The sequence below is a fragment of the Lepisma saccharinum genome, chromosome 4, assembly GCF_977018435.1.
Source record: "Lepisma saccharinum chromosome 4, izLepSacc3.1, whole genome shotgun sequence".
In the NCBI taxonomy this organism is placed as follows: domain Eukaryota; kingdom Metazoa; phylum Arthropoda; class Insecta; order Zygentoma; family Lepismatidae; genus Lepisma; species Lepisma saccharinum.
Window position 1 is genome coordinate 113,896,100 of NC_139232.1, and position 17,632 is coordinate 113,913,731.

General features: G+C 36.2%; 1 protein-coding gene across 1 annotated transcript in view; it reads right to left on the reverse strand.

The window, feature by feature from the left end:
* The window catches only part of LOC145986795 (uncharacterized), a 117,882-nt gene extending 104,559 nt beyond the window's left edge, over positions 1 to 13,323 (reverse strand). Inside the window, exons 1-2 of the mRNA XM_083121223.1 lie at positions 12,939 to 13,323; positions 10,724 to 10,905 (exon numbers count right to left, since the gene is read on the reverse strand). Coding sequence (XP_082977349.1) covers positions 10,724 to 10,905; positions 12,939 to 13,219 — 463 coding nt within the window. The 5' untranslated portion in view covers positions 13,220 to 13,323. The remainder of the gene's footprint in view (positions 1 to 10,723; positions 10,906 to 12,938) is intronic.
* Between the last annotated feature and the right edge of the window lie 4,309 nt (positions 13,324 to 17,632).

Below are 17,632 nucleotides of genomic sequence, written 5' to 3' on the forward strand. Positions count from 1 at the left end.
GAGATTCAATTTCATTTTTAATTCAGTTGTAACTTATTTGTTTTTTATGATAGTCAATTCAAATATGCACTGTGATTATTACATGCGTGTGCAATCTTATGATAGTCAATTCAAATTCAAATATGCACTGTTATTATTACAAGCGTGTGCAATCGAGATCAGTGTCAGATTTTTTGTACGAACGTATGGAATGTATGTATAGTGGTGATTTCTACACAAAGTAATGTGCATCATCAGTAACTTGTTTGGATTTATTATTTTTCATTCATAATCTTCCATTGATCCAACAAAAACGTAAATAAATTATTAGGTCCACATGAAATAAACAATTAAAAATGACACCCTATAAGTTATACTGGCATTACATCCTACTTTTTCTTGTAATGCAATAGTGACAACCTTTTTTTTTTTTTTTTTTACAAGCTGTTACCAAGATCTATTACTGATTAAAGGTAATGAACACATCACCTCCTAAATTATTTCTGGATTATAATCTGCGTGCACGACTTCAAAATTCCCTTGCAAATAAAATTAATTTTATTCCATCATGAAATATTAGCAATGAAATCTCAATAGTAGGACTACTATTCAATATCATATTGTTAAAATATAACAATGTAATCAGGGTTTTAATTTATAATCGATTATTTATGTGAACCTCTAATATAATCAACATGCAACATATTACACTCACACAATAACAGAAATCTTTCAATATATTCATGAATTGTCAGCATTCAGCATTGTATGTCCAACGTAACAGGTTCTGAATATATACCAGAAGACAACAACAAAAGACATTTTCAATGATATTAAATTATATTTTACATGAAAAAGCTGATAAAATATATTCCAAAAAAAAGTTCATACTTGTTGCTTAATACAATCACAATGTTAAAGCATACGCCTATTTAATATTAAAAATCGCACACAAGTTACATATAACAATGTGAATAAAGAAAAACATAGTTATCAGATTATGTTTATGAACACTATCAATAACATATTTTGTGTAAGTGTAAAACATATTGTGTCTTTTCCTCATAATTTTACTTACCTGTTCTGCATTCCATCCACCAAATTAGTTTGAAAGTTTGAGAAAAACAAAACGTGCTTCGTGTATTGAAATGTTCAATGTTTTAACCACTTCATGGTAACATTCTTTGGTGAATTGATTCTATACTAATTCCAATCGCCTGTAAGATATCATTACTCTTTAACGTAGTGCCTTTCTAACCTTAAGGATGTTGGTATGATGTCCTTAAAATATTATTTGTATTTGGGTTTGCCCATGCTATTTACCATAATACACAATTCAACATGTAGCACAATGATAGTTTCAACATCCTGGAAAAATAATTCAAAATTTATTTTTCCTTGTACTGAGAAAAATCACAAGAGTGACAATGAATTTAAAATTTCAATAATTCGGGTTCATGTCTATACTCGCACACTGCATATTTATCTAAATCAGAAATAACAGCCATACTGCACTGCATTTGCATATATGGCCATGTACGTCTGCTATTACTTCCCAGCAAAGAAAGTATTACATGAAATGTATTCAGTACTATGACTTACGAAGACTGTACACTTGATGGACTTGAGGCACATCTGAAGTATGATATGTACCCTGTGTGCCACTGAGCACTACAGTACACTTGTTCCTTTACATGCACGTGCAGTGTGTTTTTGAAAAATATTTTACTAATTTCCAGCAGTACCATTGTAATTGCTTATCATATTTCTTCTGGAAGCTGCACCAATTATACCATACAAGGAGTGAAACCAAGAGATTTTTTTTTTTTCAGGTGGGACCGACCCAAACTTTGATGCAGCGTGTTAACAAAGAAGGGGAATAAAACAGTACTGAAATAACACGATTCTATGTGATTCTCACTACATACATGTATTGTGGCTACTGTATTTATAAAATTCTACTTTTTCCTCCAGAATGTTAGTGAACGCATTAAACATGCACAGCAGAAGTTTAATTTACAATTTTCATGTTATTCCTCAGAATATGTGTAAATTGTGGTAAAATTCGCGAGGAACACTTAACATGCACATGAAATGCTAAATTTGCATTACTTTGCAATCTATAAAAACTGTTTAGCATATTAGGATATTTCAAAACAAACAATAGCTAATCAACAACAGTTAATATCAATTTCTAATTCAGCACTGCAAAATGTATTAAAAACTACCACTTTTGTGCCATTTCTGTTAAAAATGCATTGAAGAGCAGTATAATTTGGTGAACTTTTGGTATAAGCCCGAGCCCAGTAAGTTCTTGCCTGGCCACGCTAATGAATCAGTAGATGCTTTGTATTTTCTAATAATTACAATAAGTTGGTGCCCAGAAAAAAATATTACTTGTTTTTCAGTTGTGCATTTCATATTTTTTGAAGCCAATCCTCACAAGGCAGCAGGCCACTCAATGACATTTTATCACACACTTAGAGTGTTAATTATTTTGTTATACATAATTTTCATAAAATCCACTGAAAAATACGCCTTAACCCACCTTCCACTTTGGAAATAGAAAGTGTAGCATGGCAAAAATAAGGGGGGAGGGATGATTTAAGGGTTAAGTTTAGAGGTGTGCAGATTGGAAATGTTTTAAAATCCCAACATTCAGGATGAGAAAAATTTGTAATTTCTGGCCAAGTCATGAAATTTTCAGGACGAGAAATATCAAAAAATTCCCGACACTGTGGAACTAACATGTTCTGAGAAGTATCACACTTACAATGCAGAAAACACCATCAATGAACCACTTTTAAATTTGGAATTTCTCAATATCGGGATGGATTTTCTTTTCCTGATCCTGGTACCGACTTATCGGGATCCCACACACTCCTAGTTAAGTTAATCAAGACAATGAGAATTAATGGAGATAAGATGAAAAACAAAACAACAAGCAGAATAAAACATCCATATCACAACTAGGACACAAACCAGAACCATCAGCAGTGAAATGGTGGGAAGAATGCAATTAAGCAACAAGAGGGCTGTAACCAGCTTACTCTCCCCCTCCCCTCTCTCTCAAATTGACGAACACACAAAAAAAGCATGTCTTGTCCTTCAATTATCTGACAAGCCATTAAAGCCCAGGAGAAGCAGATCCTTAAATGTAATGTTAAATCCAAGATCCTTATGTACAGCCAATGACAAAGGTAACAGTACACGGTGCTTGTGTGTCTCTGCACACCTACGAGAAAGTGGGAAATTTTGCATGGTTTATGAAGATTGTCTTATACAAATGTCTGTTGTAGCTTTAAGCTCATGGAGAGGTGTTATAAACAACAAATTAGTGATTTTATGCAGTATCAGTCATGGCATTATTCTTCGAATATGCACTTGTTTCGTACATGTAGAATGAAATTTGCTTTTGTAAAACTGGTGCGATGTGAGGAATTAAACATGCACTGGCCACACATTGGTGATAAATATTTTGCTTATTTATGATTTCCACATCTAGAAGTAAATTTCAGGCTTCATAAAACAAGTGCCATTTCATCCCTGGAAACAATTAAGGGGAAGTGCATATTTTTTTAAGGTATGCATGTGGTTTTGTTACATTGATTTTCTTGCATATGTGATCAATTTATGTGACAAGTTGGTACTACAAAGCATTCCCTAACTTTCACTACGAGACTTGGCGGCAAAAGGTCCGGCATCAGCGCTTGTCTTTCCCGGTGAACGGGTCCACGGCAGTCGCTAGAGTCTGTTATTAAAATTACAGTTTTCATATTGTGTACTAACCTTGACTACAGAAGGTGTTGAAAATGATGTCCCTCTACTGCAACACATTCCTGGCATCTCCGAAGGAAATTGGCATTTACACGTGCAAGTTCATCTACTGTAATTCTCCCGATTTCTCGTACAATACTTTGTATACTTTATTTTTTTTAGATTTCCCCATTTTTCTTTCCACTTTTATTCAGTCATTGCACTTCTCCACAATTTCTCTTTCCGAAGTAACACTCGACAAGATAAATCCTTTGTTGTAATGTAAACTTTTTTCGTGCCATATTAAGCCACAATCTTCAACACATGGACACGACACAACACAACACAACTTCGGAGGGAGGATTATACTGGCATCAGTCTACAACGTCAACAGAAAGGGAAAGATAGCGGAAAAAAAGGAGACTGTAGCATGCGACTGTCGCAGACCCCGTTCACCGGGAAAGACAATCGCTGACGCCGGGCCGCTTGCTGCCGAGTCTCATAGCAAATGTCAGGGAATGCTCTGTAGAAGGTAGCTATTGGTAATTTTACATTGTTAGGAATGTCTATTTGATATAGATAGTAATTTTACATTATTCTTCAAATTTTCACATATTTTTGTGCATGTAGAATGAAATTTTCTTTTAAAAAAAGTTGTCTTTTTTGAATGGACATTTTTTTTCGATAAAAAGCTGGCTTTTTTAAAAAAAAAACGGAAATTTTGGCTTTTTACCAATTACAGCTAACCTATTTAACTTGAAGTTACTGTTGTGAGTTTACAGGTTTGTAAGGACATATTTTACAATTACCTAAAAAATTACATCATCTAGCAGCCAAAAGACAGATACTGGCCAATCCCAGTGGACATATATTGCATACCGATTAAGATACAATTTTAACCCTAGCAAACCAGGGAGTTGGAGGGGGCCCTTCGCAGGCCCACCACCTCTATTTTTTAGATTTTTAAACTGTTTGAAAATAATAAATTACATTGTTTCCTAGGATGTTCTCAATATTTCTTTATGACTTTTGTTCATAAAAACATACATGTAATGTAATTAGGAGGCAAAATGCACTTGGTGGGCACCATCTTTGAATGTGTCTCATTCGAGACACTCATGCCAGTGACAGTGTATAATTTGTTGGTAATGATTGTAATTATTATATTTAATAAACAAATACACTTCTGTAAACTAAAAAGCATTAATAAAAATTGTTATGGATTTTGTGAGTTTTAGTGAATGATAAAATATAGCCTATTTGAGGCCGCGGTGGCTCAGTCGGTAACGCGTCTGACTACCATGCTCAAGGTCCTGGGTTCGATCCCCGGCCGGTTCAAATCCGGGAACTTTTCTAACGATGGAAGCGGCCCCGGCGCCCACCCAGCGTCGAATAACATGGGTACCTGGGGGAAACCCTGGGGGGTAAAGGCGGTCAGGGGCGTGATGCTGATCACATCACCCCCACTCACGACCGGGATCAAGAAAGTGTGGGGCGTTACCCCCACACCCCCCTATACGCCTTCATGGCATGGTGCTATGCACAGGGGAGCACTTTACCTTTACCTTTATTTGAGACACATGTAATAATTTGTTTTTATTTATTAATGATAGTAATTTTTGTAATTATTATAATTAATAAATAACTGCTTATGTAATCAGCAAAAGAAGCAGTGATTAATAAAATGGTTTCTTGAATTTTAGTAATAAAAAAGTGTGGGCTTGTGAGTCTCCCCCCGGTATGTAAATTTCTTCTACGTCATGGGTAAGCTGAACGTGTAGTCCTGATGAGCACATCTGAACATGTATTGGACTTAAAAGAAGCTTTTACATGTTTGTGTCTCAATTTAAATGTTGGATGTCAAAAAATATGAAACAAATGTTAATATCAAAATATTTGATGTTTCGGGACAATTAAAAATCTTTATTGTTCAAAAAACATATGCAGAAGTATACGTATTAGGTGAATATGTGTGTATATCCTGTTTAACGGAGGACACGTGGCTCTTTAAAACCAACCCTTAGAAGTAAATGCAATCTTTCGAACCGACACAACATAAGCTGCAAGTGTCTCTTGCCACTTGGTCTGTACAGTTTTCTCAGGGAACTTTCAGATCGAAGCAACAAGTGACATGTGTCACTTGGAAGCAGACCCTCAGTAATCCATTGAACCTTTTGAACCGAAGTGTGACAACAAGCTAAACATGTCACTTGCATGTTGCTCAGACTATACTGTTTTCTCAATAGTGTGCATGGTGCCGCTTCAGTCTGTTGTTCTTGCATGCACGGTGAATGCTTTGCTTTATACTGAAGGAGACTGTGTCGCTTGTCATTTGTGACTTGTCTGAAAGCTCCAGTGCCACACATCGTGTTGCACAATGTGTTGCTTCAGTCTGAATGTTCTCTATACGAAGATTTAATTTAGCCTATAAAAGGCAGAATGCTTCAGATTTCATTTCAAACTGTAGGTCCAGTCTAGATTTCTTAAATAGTTTTTTTTTTTTTTTTTTTTTTTTTTTTTTTGCGGCCAGTCTTATTTACGTCTGCTTCAGTTTTAGTGCCAGTGTTTTTCAACTGCCAGTTTGCAAAAGGTCCGTTGCACCCAGGGGTTGACGACTAATTTAAATCTAATTTTATATTTGACAGCAAGGCCATACATAATTGAACTATGGTTATACCATAGTTGATACATTAATGTTAAATAAGGGTGCATATTAATTTCCATATAAACTTTAAAGATCAGAGATGTATTTATGAGTGAAATTGTTGGGATCAGGACATTAACTTGTAAGAAATAAATTTACTGGGCTGTGGTCTCACAAAGGTTGAGAACCACTGCAACGAACAGCCAAAATACATCACTAGTTGCTCCGTGCTCAGGTTTAGCGGCCATTTAACCAAATTATACATGAAGTACTGGAAAGCCAGAATTCAAATATATTTTAATGAACACAAAATTTAATGTAAAGAGAACTGCCCATTCAAAGAAGCCAGCTTTCTTGAAAACACTGTTTATATCCAGTTACGAATTTTATATTGTAAATTGTATTTTATATTTAGAAATAAGTGTCTATTTTACAGTAGGGAGATAAACAAAAACCATGGAACAGGAAAAATACTGCCAACTCCTGTATAAAAAAGGAAAGTTAAAAATTGTACTTACGTATGTGAGTATAGTGCTCTTATTGTAGAACGACGTTTCAGAGATTGACTATCTCTTTCCTCAGGTTCGTATAAAAAACTAAGTACTTGGCATAGTACTGCGTCAAAAATGTAATATGAGGATTGTGGTTAAGGGTTGGTTAGGATACATTTAAAATATTAAGTTTTTGCTATTAGAAGTACGTAAAAACCAAGCCGTTCCCTAAAAAAACTTGTACAGAAAGACCTATTCACAGGTAAAAAAGTTTAAAAAGTTAAAAATCAAAAAACCTGCATGAATCACAATGCAACCTGCAGGTTTGGCCATTCCTACCCAACTGTGCTTCTCAATATTAATATTTTAAATGTATCCTAATCAACCCTTAAACACAATCCTCATATTACATTTTTGACGCAGTACTATGCCAAGTACTTAGTTTTTTATACGAACCTGAAGAAAGAGATAGTTAATCTCTGAAACGTCGTTCTACAATAAGAGCACTATACTCACATACGTAAGTACAATTTTTAACTTTCCTTTTTTATATTCTGGATTTGTGAGTAACACACAACTAACCTACAAAATGCAACTCCTGTATTTCCATTGATTTGAGACACTTTTGTTAAAAGAACCGAAAAAAGCCCAACCAAAAAAGCCGTGGAAAAAACTTAAAAAACAGTTTTTTCTTCCCTACCAATTCCAACTCTAAAAAAAAAAGTGAAGAAAGTGTGTCAGAATGCGATGAATTGGATGTAGGCTGGTGACATTTTGGGACTAGATATCTTGCTTATTTGTGGTTTCTGCATCTTGAAATAATTTCAGGCTTCGTAAAACATCGAAATCTCTAGATTAAAATACAGAAAGTCCAAATTTTTTAGGGTGTACGGTTGGTCACTGCCACCCAATAGACAAATTGTCCATCACTATTTTCATTCTGCAGCTAATGTTGTTCTTAAAAATGGAATTATGATCATGCTAAAGTAGATGTCCTCTGGTTCTTAAAGGTTTTTTTTTTTTAACTCATGACCCAACACATTATAGAAAAAACAATAAACATAGTGATTGGAAATTTTCCCACTGTTATCTTTACTGTCAGCTTTACACTTACAAATGACAACTTAAAATTGAATAAATGTAATCAAAATTGTACTCGTACATACATGTTGGTATACCATGATATAAACATGGATATGCAGTAACCTCCGATCTGCAGGAGACTCAAATCATGTAACTATACTCTGTCCCTGTTATCACTGCAGCAAGGCCGCACATAGCAGCAGAGAAAGGGAGGAAATTGAGTGGGCAGAGCAAAGCAGTACACACTGCTGCGAATGTTGGTAACTGCAGCTCCCCCCATGAAATCCCATTCCCTCTCATGTAGTCATTGGTGGAGCTGTCCCGTGTCACTACTTGTGCACAGAATTTTTTATAATTTTTTTCAGAATTTTTTAATTTGATTACTCCAGAGATAGCCAGCACAGAGAGTTTATTTCTTTCTGCTGCACATTGAGTGTGTAACCCATTATTCATCCTGATGAACACTATTAATTCGTATAGCAAGTCTGTTCAGGCTTAAGCAGTACAGTGTGCAGCTTGTGGTGAGTTATGCCAAAGCTGCTGAAGAGAAGAATGAAATAACCACCACACTACCAAAAAACAACATTAGAATATTCATGGTATGGTGCGGAACACATGGTTCAACTATTGTGTAGGTAAAGTTTCATCCAGGTGTAAAGTGTTAATGAGGGTAGTGGTCCTTCAACATTAATCAGATAATTAACAAATATGAAATACAAAACTTTATCTGCACTGAACATTAGAAAAATGAACCGGTACACAACAATCCACTTGCTATGGACCGCAACCCATTTTGAACTTTTGCGTGGCCACTTCTGCTCCTTCCCTTTTTCACAACATTTTTGATAGGCATTTGGTAGGAACTCCCCCCCCCCTAAAAAAATCTTTGAAAGGTGATCTGAATTGCTTGCGAGAGCATATAAAAACCGTAACAATGGTTTCGCAATTGTGTTAAAAATTCACACAAAAATCATCCAAAAGAAAGCAGTTACTTCCAGCTTACAGATTTCTTCTCACATTGGGGTTCTAAGCAAATCTCAGGAGCTGATTGTTACAATGGATAAGGCCTATTGAACATACCGTGTTTCAACTTCCATGAATTTCTTATGTAGAATGAAAATTCCTCCAACTTAAAGTTTACACTAATCAGAGCAATGTTTTAGCACCTTTCGTAAGAGCCAGCTATTCCTCAAACTTTCTTCATTCCATTCAGAAGCTTTGTACAGTCATATTAAGGAACATGTTCCTACAGTACGCAAAAAAAAAGTAATACTTCTGTAAGCATCCATGTAATATTCTAGTTCCCATGTGACGACGGGAGCTGCAGTGGCCTAGTTGGTAGGGCATCTGACTGCAGGGGACCCAGGTTCGATTCCTGGGGTTGGTCATATAAGGTTGGAATTTTTCAGCCTTGTCCCTGCATAAAGTAGCTGTGGGCTCACCCAGCCGCACTCACTCTCGCTCTTCACACTTGGTGAAGAAAACTGTACTTCTTTCTGACAAAAATACTATTTCTTGGTGGTAGATTAGTTCAGAGAGATTTCACGTTTCACAATGATCTACAACAGTTATTGGTAAGGCCTGTTATGCTTGAAACAACCCTGCGTTTGTTTTGCAGCAAACCAGTGGGCATATGTTCTCATTGTGGAAGGGCATGAACTGTAACGTGCACAGACAGTTTGGTGGGTAGAAGGTGGTGACTGGAAGGAACTGCCTGTAACAATGCATGCACCACTTGATCAAAACGTACGCATAAGATATCACCAGGCAGTGGTGCAACCAAGGGGGAAGGGGGGCAAAAAATGGAAGTAAAAAAAATAAACAAGGCTAGCAGAATCTAATAGTAGCAGGACAAAAGTGTAATCAAGATGATATTAGTTATCATGTAGGTAACACTTTACTATACCTCAGACAGATTTCTTCAAATTTACAGGAGAAAGTACTTACGCAAATCATTTTCTGTAGCGTTGTTGATGTTCGGGAATGTAATTTTGATTCATTTTAATGTGATTGCATGTGGTTTTGTACGAAAATCTATTTCCGACGCGCTATTGCTGCTGCCGCCATTTGCTTCCTGCATGAGAGCAGAATACGCTCTCGTATTGTCCGTATATGCTTAATTGAACGAAAGGAGTGCTAATGGAAATCATGTATTTCTTGATTTTGTTTTAATCCAGACGGCCATGGGCATCTGCAGGGGGATGGGGGTGCATAAAGGGGCAATTGCCCCCTCGATTTCAAATTTTATGCAAGTAAAAATACATTTCATACCATTGTTCTCGCTTGCAATACCTACTTTTCTTACAGTCTCATCAAGTTCAGAGCCATAGCTAGGGGGTTTGACTTTCTTTACTGGTAGACACACTGTACTACTACTAATTGTAACATTATTATTATTATTATTGGCATGTTTGTCCTGGTACTCCCCCCCCCTCCCCCGCTGAAAGAAAAATTCTTGGTTGTGCCTCTGTCACCAGATGCACTTTGGGAATAAGCCAGTTCTACATATCACCATGGATACTATAGAGCAACCACAAGGAAAAAAATCTTGGATGAGAAGTCCCCTTCCTCCATTCAGCTCGGGCCATAAGGAAGCATGGTCCACTCTCCCCCTTCACGTGGGAGTACGGTGCACAGGAGTTGCGGGTCTGTGCAGGTTTCTTTACTTGTGGTTCCACTATACCAATTAGGATGATAAATGTTTACAGTAATGGTTACATGAACTTTAAGTGGTAAATTAAAGGAACTGACAAAAAGATGCTGCACTTACTTTGCAACAACGGTCCAAATCTCTGCCATGACCAGCGCCATTCTGCAGACTTTGCACCCTTGTAATTTGAACCTAACTGGACAGGATGGTTATGGCACAGTACTTTCGTCGTGAAAGCAAGTTTGCGGTCGGATGCTTTGTACCCAAGGGATATCACAGCTGGGCATCCTCTCGCTAAGTAGCTGTAAATATAATTGAAGCTCAGTTAGAAAAAAAATATATCATAGTGTAATCTTATTACAAAATCTACTTGTCATTCTTTATATGCTATTGCATATTATACACAGCTTTCCTGTCTCTTTAGGCTAATCATGGCAATGCAGACTAATGATTACGGGTCGCTCGCCAAACAGGTAGACTGTAAATGTGAGGAAAATCAACTCTTGAGACACAGCCAGAGAAAATCACATCTGTCTTATGTTGGTACTCGTCACGGATTACCATTGAAAATAAATTTCACTTAGTTTTCTTGAACCACCTTCTTGGTAGGAAGTTAATTTTCTCCACTTTATTTTGAACAAAGTTGAATATTCTTGTGAATAGCAAGTGCAGTTCAACACCTGGAAATTTATTCTAAAATTACCTGGAAAAGTCAGTGAATCTCTTTGCCAAAACACCCATGTCCAGTTTGAGACTCAGTCATGGTTTAGTGGTAAAATTGTAGTAAACCGACCACGCCATGTGCTCAGCCATTAAGACAACTGTTAATGTGCTAAGATGACTGCTCCACAAACATAGTGTTGCTACACAGCATTTTCTTCAGTACAAGAGTTATCAGGTTACAACAGCCCTCTATGGAGGAGCTTTCAGATCGAAATGACACCACTTGAAAACAAACCATCAGAAATATATGCAACATTTCGCACCAGAGGGATGAGCATAGCTGCACATGCCACTTGTTACTTTGACATAAAATCCCAATACCATATTCATAACATCAACATATAACAAATGGCCGATGGGCTAGATTTTGAAATGAAACACTACTTTTTGCAAAATGTAAGAATAAAATACCAAAACACAGACACTACCAATTGAATACTTGCAATGTCTGGTGTTTGTATTTGTTTTGTTCACGTTACTGCATTTTCTACTCCCTCGGTTTATTTCCAACAAATAGAACAGTTGACTAAATAAGATTACAGACACAACAACAAATCTGTACCTTTACTCGGGATTCAAACCTACAAGACCCAGATTTGTAACATGAAATGCTAACACTACCACCATGAAGGTTGGCTTCTTGCTTGTTTTGGGGGGGAAAGGGGGGAGGCATGATCTTCCTGTTACCAGAATACCTATTCATTTAGGTAACACTTTACTATACCGGAGACGGATTTCTTCAAATTTACAGGAGAAAGTACTTACGCAAATCATTTTCTGTAGCGTTGTTGATGTTCGGGAACGTAGTTTTGATCCATTTTAATGCGAATGCATGTGGTTTTCTACGAAAATCTATTTCCGACGTGCTATTGCTGCTGCCGCCATTTGCTTTCTGCACGAGAGCACAATACGCGCTATTGCTGCTGCTACAACATGATGTGTCGAGGATGCGTCGTGAAGTTGTTGCCGGGTGTGGAAGATGCCGTGGAATTTGTAATTCCGATGTTGCCCATATATGCTAAATTGAACGAAAGGAGTGCTAATGGAACCTAACCTAGTAGGCATACCTCGTCCCTGTGATGGTTCATGGGGCTATCGTATGTAAGAAATAGACATTATTTTCGTTAGAAATCCATTATTTCACCTAAAGAAATGTTCTGCAACGCAGAATAGTACGTTATCAATGTAAAAAATTGCGAAATAAATCATTGATAGGTGTCTCCGGTATAGTAAAGTAGTACCAAAAGGAAAAGTGCTTTTTCTTAAAACCTGCCCCAGGTTCAAAACTGTTTTGTGCATGGATTTTGTTTTTATTATCAATAACATGACCTGGAAACAGTAACAGTAAAAACAAATGGAATGATTTCGATAATTTATTATTATTTTTTTCGGATTTTTGTTTAGAATACAAAGTACTACTTAAACATACACATTTGCATATCGTACATGACAAATCATTTGGTATAATACGCATTTTTTAAATAATGCATTTTTCAATTCAAAGCAATAATATACGATACGAAGCCTCTAATACACAGGAACACATGCGTAAACAACATGCCAGAAACCATAGGGGAGTTTGCAACCCTTACATTTAAAGGCATTCACTTACATGTAATTGTGCGGTACTCGAAATCCTCTTCCCCGATACCTCGCATCACCGTAATGCACACAACAGAATATAACACTTGCGTACCGAAATCGTTCATCAATGGGTTCATTACGTCGCCTATTTTCCGCATGAACAGAAACGGACGATTTAACGCGAAATCGTGATCCAGACTCTTGTTGAAATCTTTTGAATAATTCCTCGAATTCCGTATAATTGTCAAATTTTTTCTTATCACCAAATACAGATTCAAATACTGTACTATCCGACCACATGTTATCCATGGAAGTATGTTGATGTTAAAACTACGTGTAATAAATATAACAAATACTTCACTGGGCTGTGTTTCTTTCACTGTAAAAACATACACAAACTCTCGAACATGCATGGTAGAAACGATTTCATTGGCGCAGTGACGAACAGTTGAACGCCACTGTGCCTGAGCGCCCAATGCTGTCGAATAGCACAGCGATTTCTGTATTCAGTTGGAAACAGCTGTGATGTACAGTGTAACCAATCCCACGAATAAGTTACTACATTAAGGTGTGCTCCGTTTTCAGAGTTTGATGAAAGTCCGTTTTACGCTCGTACTAATTAAGGCATGACTGAAGAGTTAAGTGTTAGGATATTCTCACAGTAATAATGAAGGTTGACGACATTCACCTTTGAATCTTTTCAGAGACAAAGGTTCAAATGCATGAGAAGATAAGAAATATAGCTCTGCCTTTCAGTCAGTTCAAATTGACACATTTCAATAACCATAGATATATTTATTTATTAAATTCCATAGACCACTTACAGAGTTTTAAAAGAATACAACTTTGTGCAGTAACAGTTCCAGAATTTTGAGTCTCTTCATTATTTGGCATTCTCATATTTACCACTTTACCATCTTAAAGTTAAACTATAAGTGGAATTGTTAATGAAAATTAGATGAACAAATTGAATGCCTGCATGCATGCACGCGTACACAAACACACACACACACATATAGTTGAGACTGCTTTATACGTAACTCTGTTCTGCGTAATTCTGTTTTATACGTAAATTACGCCGGCAAAATATAATTTTAGAACATTAATTAAACCTACGTAATTCGGTGTTATACGTACTAATTTTCATAAAATAGAGTTGATTTGTACGGAACCAAGCCATAACAATGTCACAGAACTATACATTTCTTGTGGTTACAAAAGCACAAGACTGGTTTCAAATAAGAAACAGGATAGGCGGGCATGGAGGCGGTCGGTCTGGAGTTGCGAGAAAACAAAGCAAAATGTCTAATTTCTTTAAACCAGTGTCAAGTCCAAAATGTATCTTTCTCTTTAAAGTTTGTTTTACCTATGTAAGCCTACTGAATCATTTTTTGAGTTACATTTGAACATGAAAAATTTGTGAATTTTCTAAGTGACAATAATAGTATGCGAGATTCCATATTAACATATAAGTTAAAAGATGTTTAAGTTCAGTATGAGAAATTCTACTTCACTAAAACTATAGTGTCTACTGTAGTACTTATTTCAGTATCAAAGTGTTCACTAATAAAGTGGCATATGTAATGCATTTAAGAATCAAACTTTTAGATTCGTTAACTTAGGCCGGTTTTTCAATGTTCAGTTAACGTTCATGTTAGCACGTAACTGGAAGTTAGTGAAAATTTCGGTTTTTCAATGTACAGTTAGCTCGTAACTGGAACTCTGGTGGCGATTATCTTTACTGGTACTTCTTCTTGCAGTTACCAGCCTAACTGGAAGTTACGAAGCAACATGGATGCCTCGTGCAGCTATCGAAGTTCCACACTCGCAACTTCACTGTCAGATTAAACAAGATATGATTCATAAAACTTTTAAATTCGTACAGAAAAATACTTGTTTTGTTTGGCAGAGCTTACCAACGTCCATACAAATATGGAAATTAAGCAGCGTAGTTGCTAGAATTCGCTTGGCAAGTGTCCATGATATCCGGTCTACCAGGCGATACAATCTCCAAACTGTAATTTGGTGCAGTGGTTAGCAGCACCACCTTTCGGAGCGTGTTGTCTTTTGTAATGCGAGTTCAAGTCCTGGTCACGGATATTTTTTTTTCTTGTCAATTATTTATTGCGTATGTTGCCTTCAATTCACGCTTTATTGTTGAATGATCTTCTCGGAGAAATATTACAGTAAATTTTAAAATGATTTTTACTCGTACCTTCATATTTTTAGAAGTTTAGAAAGCATGCTTACTATTAACGTGATGTTTTTCGCTCAACAACATTCATAGAGAGGTACAAAGCATGCAGTCAAATGTACAATATTTAGAGGAAAGGAGCCAAATATGGCATACCATTTACATTTTGGTTCATACGTCAGTCAGATTTATTTCCAAGTGTGTACAATGTACATAAATAGTTATAGTATTGAATGTTGTGTAATTATTGATAATAGTAGTCACATCGGACAACACAATTAGTCATGATATACAAAAAATACAAACACTGCACAATTTCAGACATGGCAAGTAGGGTTACTAATATGGCATACCTGTAACTTCTGTGAACAAAACAGTTTTAGAACCTGATAAACATAACCACATTGCGTTACAGAATATTAGAAAACAGTACGGTCTATGTCAGTGTTTTCAAGTTGTGATAGTCTCTGCCATAGACCTAATAGAACTCATTCCTAGTCTATTGACAAAAGTAACACACATAGCATTCTTCTTTGATCCAGCAGACTCCACGTGGACCCACAAACTACACAACATACACATAATCCACTGTTCACCATGAACATCATTTGAAAATTTCCCATCACAGAGCATACAGATGGCATCAGAGTCCTGTGGTTCGTGATCGCCATTACTGCTAAAATTAGAGCTAGATGAATCATCCCTAATGCTCATAACGTCATCTTCCTCCTCGGAATCTGTTGATTGCTGATCGACGTACTTCATTTTCTTTTTCTTGTTTTTTGCTGCCGCAAGAGGAGTCTGCACAGATTTCTCTACTTCGTTAGGGCTAATCATTTGCGCCAATTGAAGTTTCTTCTTTGTTGACTTAGCAGGTTCCTTATTTAGTGAAATTTCCAATGTGGTTTTGTATGGGGAAGATGTAAGAACAGCTGAGGAACCAGCCTTCCTTCCACGACTTCCAGCACTTTTCACAAGTTTGGGAATGGGAGAGATGTTCCATGGTGTTACCCTCGATGTTGAAGGTCCTGCCTCATCCGTTGCTTTTTGGGATGAAGTGTTGATGTCTGTAGTCAAATCTTCAGCAGAGGCCTCCATCTCGGCATTTATGAATTCATCGGCAAAAATGTTGGGGTTGAGAGGATAAATCCCCGTTACCTTAAATCCATTCACAGCAATTGCCCCTGTTTGAACTTTTAAGTATGCATTTCCCAAATAGTTCTGCAATATCAAAGTTGTTTATTCCCGACATTGAAAATTGAATTGAAAGCAAGAAACGCAACTGAAAAATCATTCGTGTACATTAATGCTCCAGTCATGAAACATTTCCCTGCCGAAAAGTAGACATCCGTTCTGCAACAAGCTCATCGAGCCCAGACAACAGCAGGGTGTTTTCCACTTAGTTTTCATGTCATAGTGCTGGTAGTTTACATGCATTAAAGTGTTGAGAAGCAACTTGTAAATAGGTTAGATGTGCAGTGGGATCCATGAGTATTACCCTGCAAATTGTTCATCACCATGTTCGTGCACCTTATTTGACCCAATAAGAACTTCAAGAATTAAAAGAAAACTCAAAACAAGCTATTGACAACTTCTGCACCAGCATACATAAAAATCCATCGCTTAAGAACACATAGGGTGTAAGAGAAAAATTAATGATAATAGTCATGGACAATTTGCACGGTAATACTCATGGATCCCACTGTACATTAAGTTTGAGCTTGCCAATACAAATTTCATCAAGTTTTCGGCGTTACTAGTTCGATAGCTCCTTTTGTGTACGAGTTTAGGTTGTCATAGAACATAAATATGCTAAATCTTTCTAAATTACATATGTATAAATATTATCATAAAATTTAATGATCTCTTTTAGAACCAATGTTCTAAAGTAAGAACCGCTAGTCAATAGTTTAGTTTACTGACTGTTAACATGTACAATCTAGAAAACCTAAAGAAAAAGATACCTCCCAAAATGAAATCACAAACACGCCTATGGGTGTGCATCACCCCAAAGCAAAAAGCTTAATTCGCACAGTGCGTATAACTGTGGTTCAACTGTATATATATGTAATTATGTGATACACGGCCTATTTTTGATGTTATTAAATAATAAAGTAAATTGCTAAATATTTAAAAATATATTAATATTAAATACATATTATAAAGTAATTAATTGTTACTTTTATATACATAACAAATTTATAGAGTAAAAATTTAACTCATTAAAGATGTCTATAAATTACAAAATATATGAAATAGTTTTATTATATATTAACTTCTGGTTTAGTTTTTGGTTTCTTCTAAATAAATTACATTTCACAGTTATATATTTATCTTTCATTCTTGTTCTACTTTTATTGTGCGTATCGTATAGCCTATTCTTATTGGTGTAGATCCGTTAATGATCTCTTGAGAGAGAAAGCAACACTGACGAACACACTTTTGAGTGTATTTTCGACATTATACTTATTAAAGTATAGTTTATGTCGAACTTATCTTTTGCTGTTATAACAAAAACTCTCCCAACT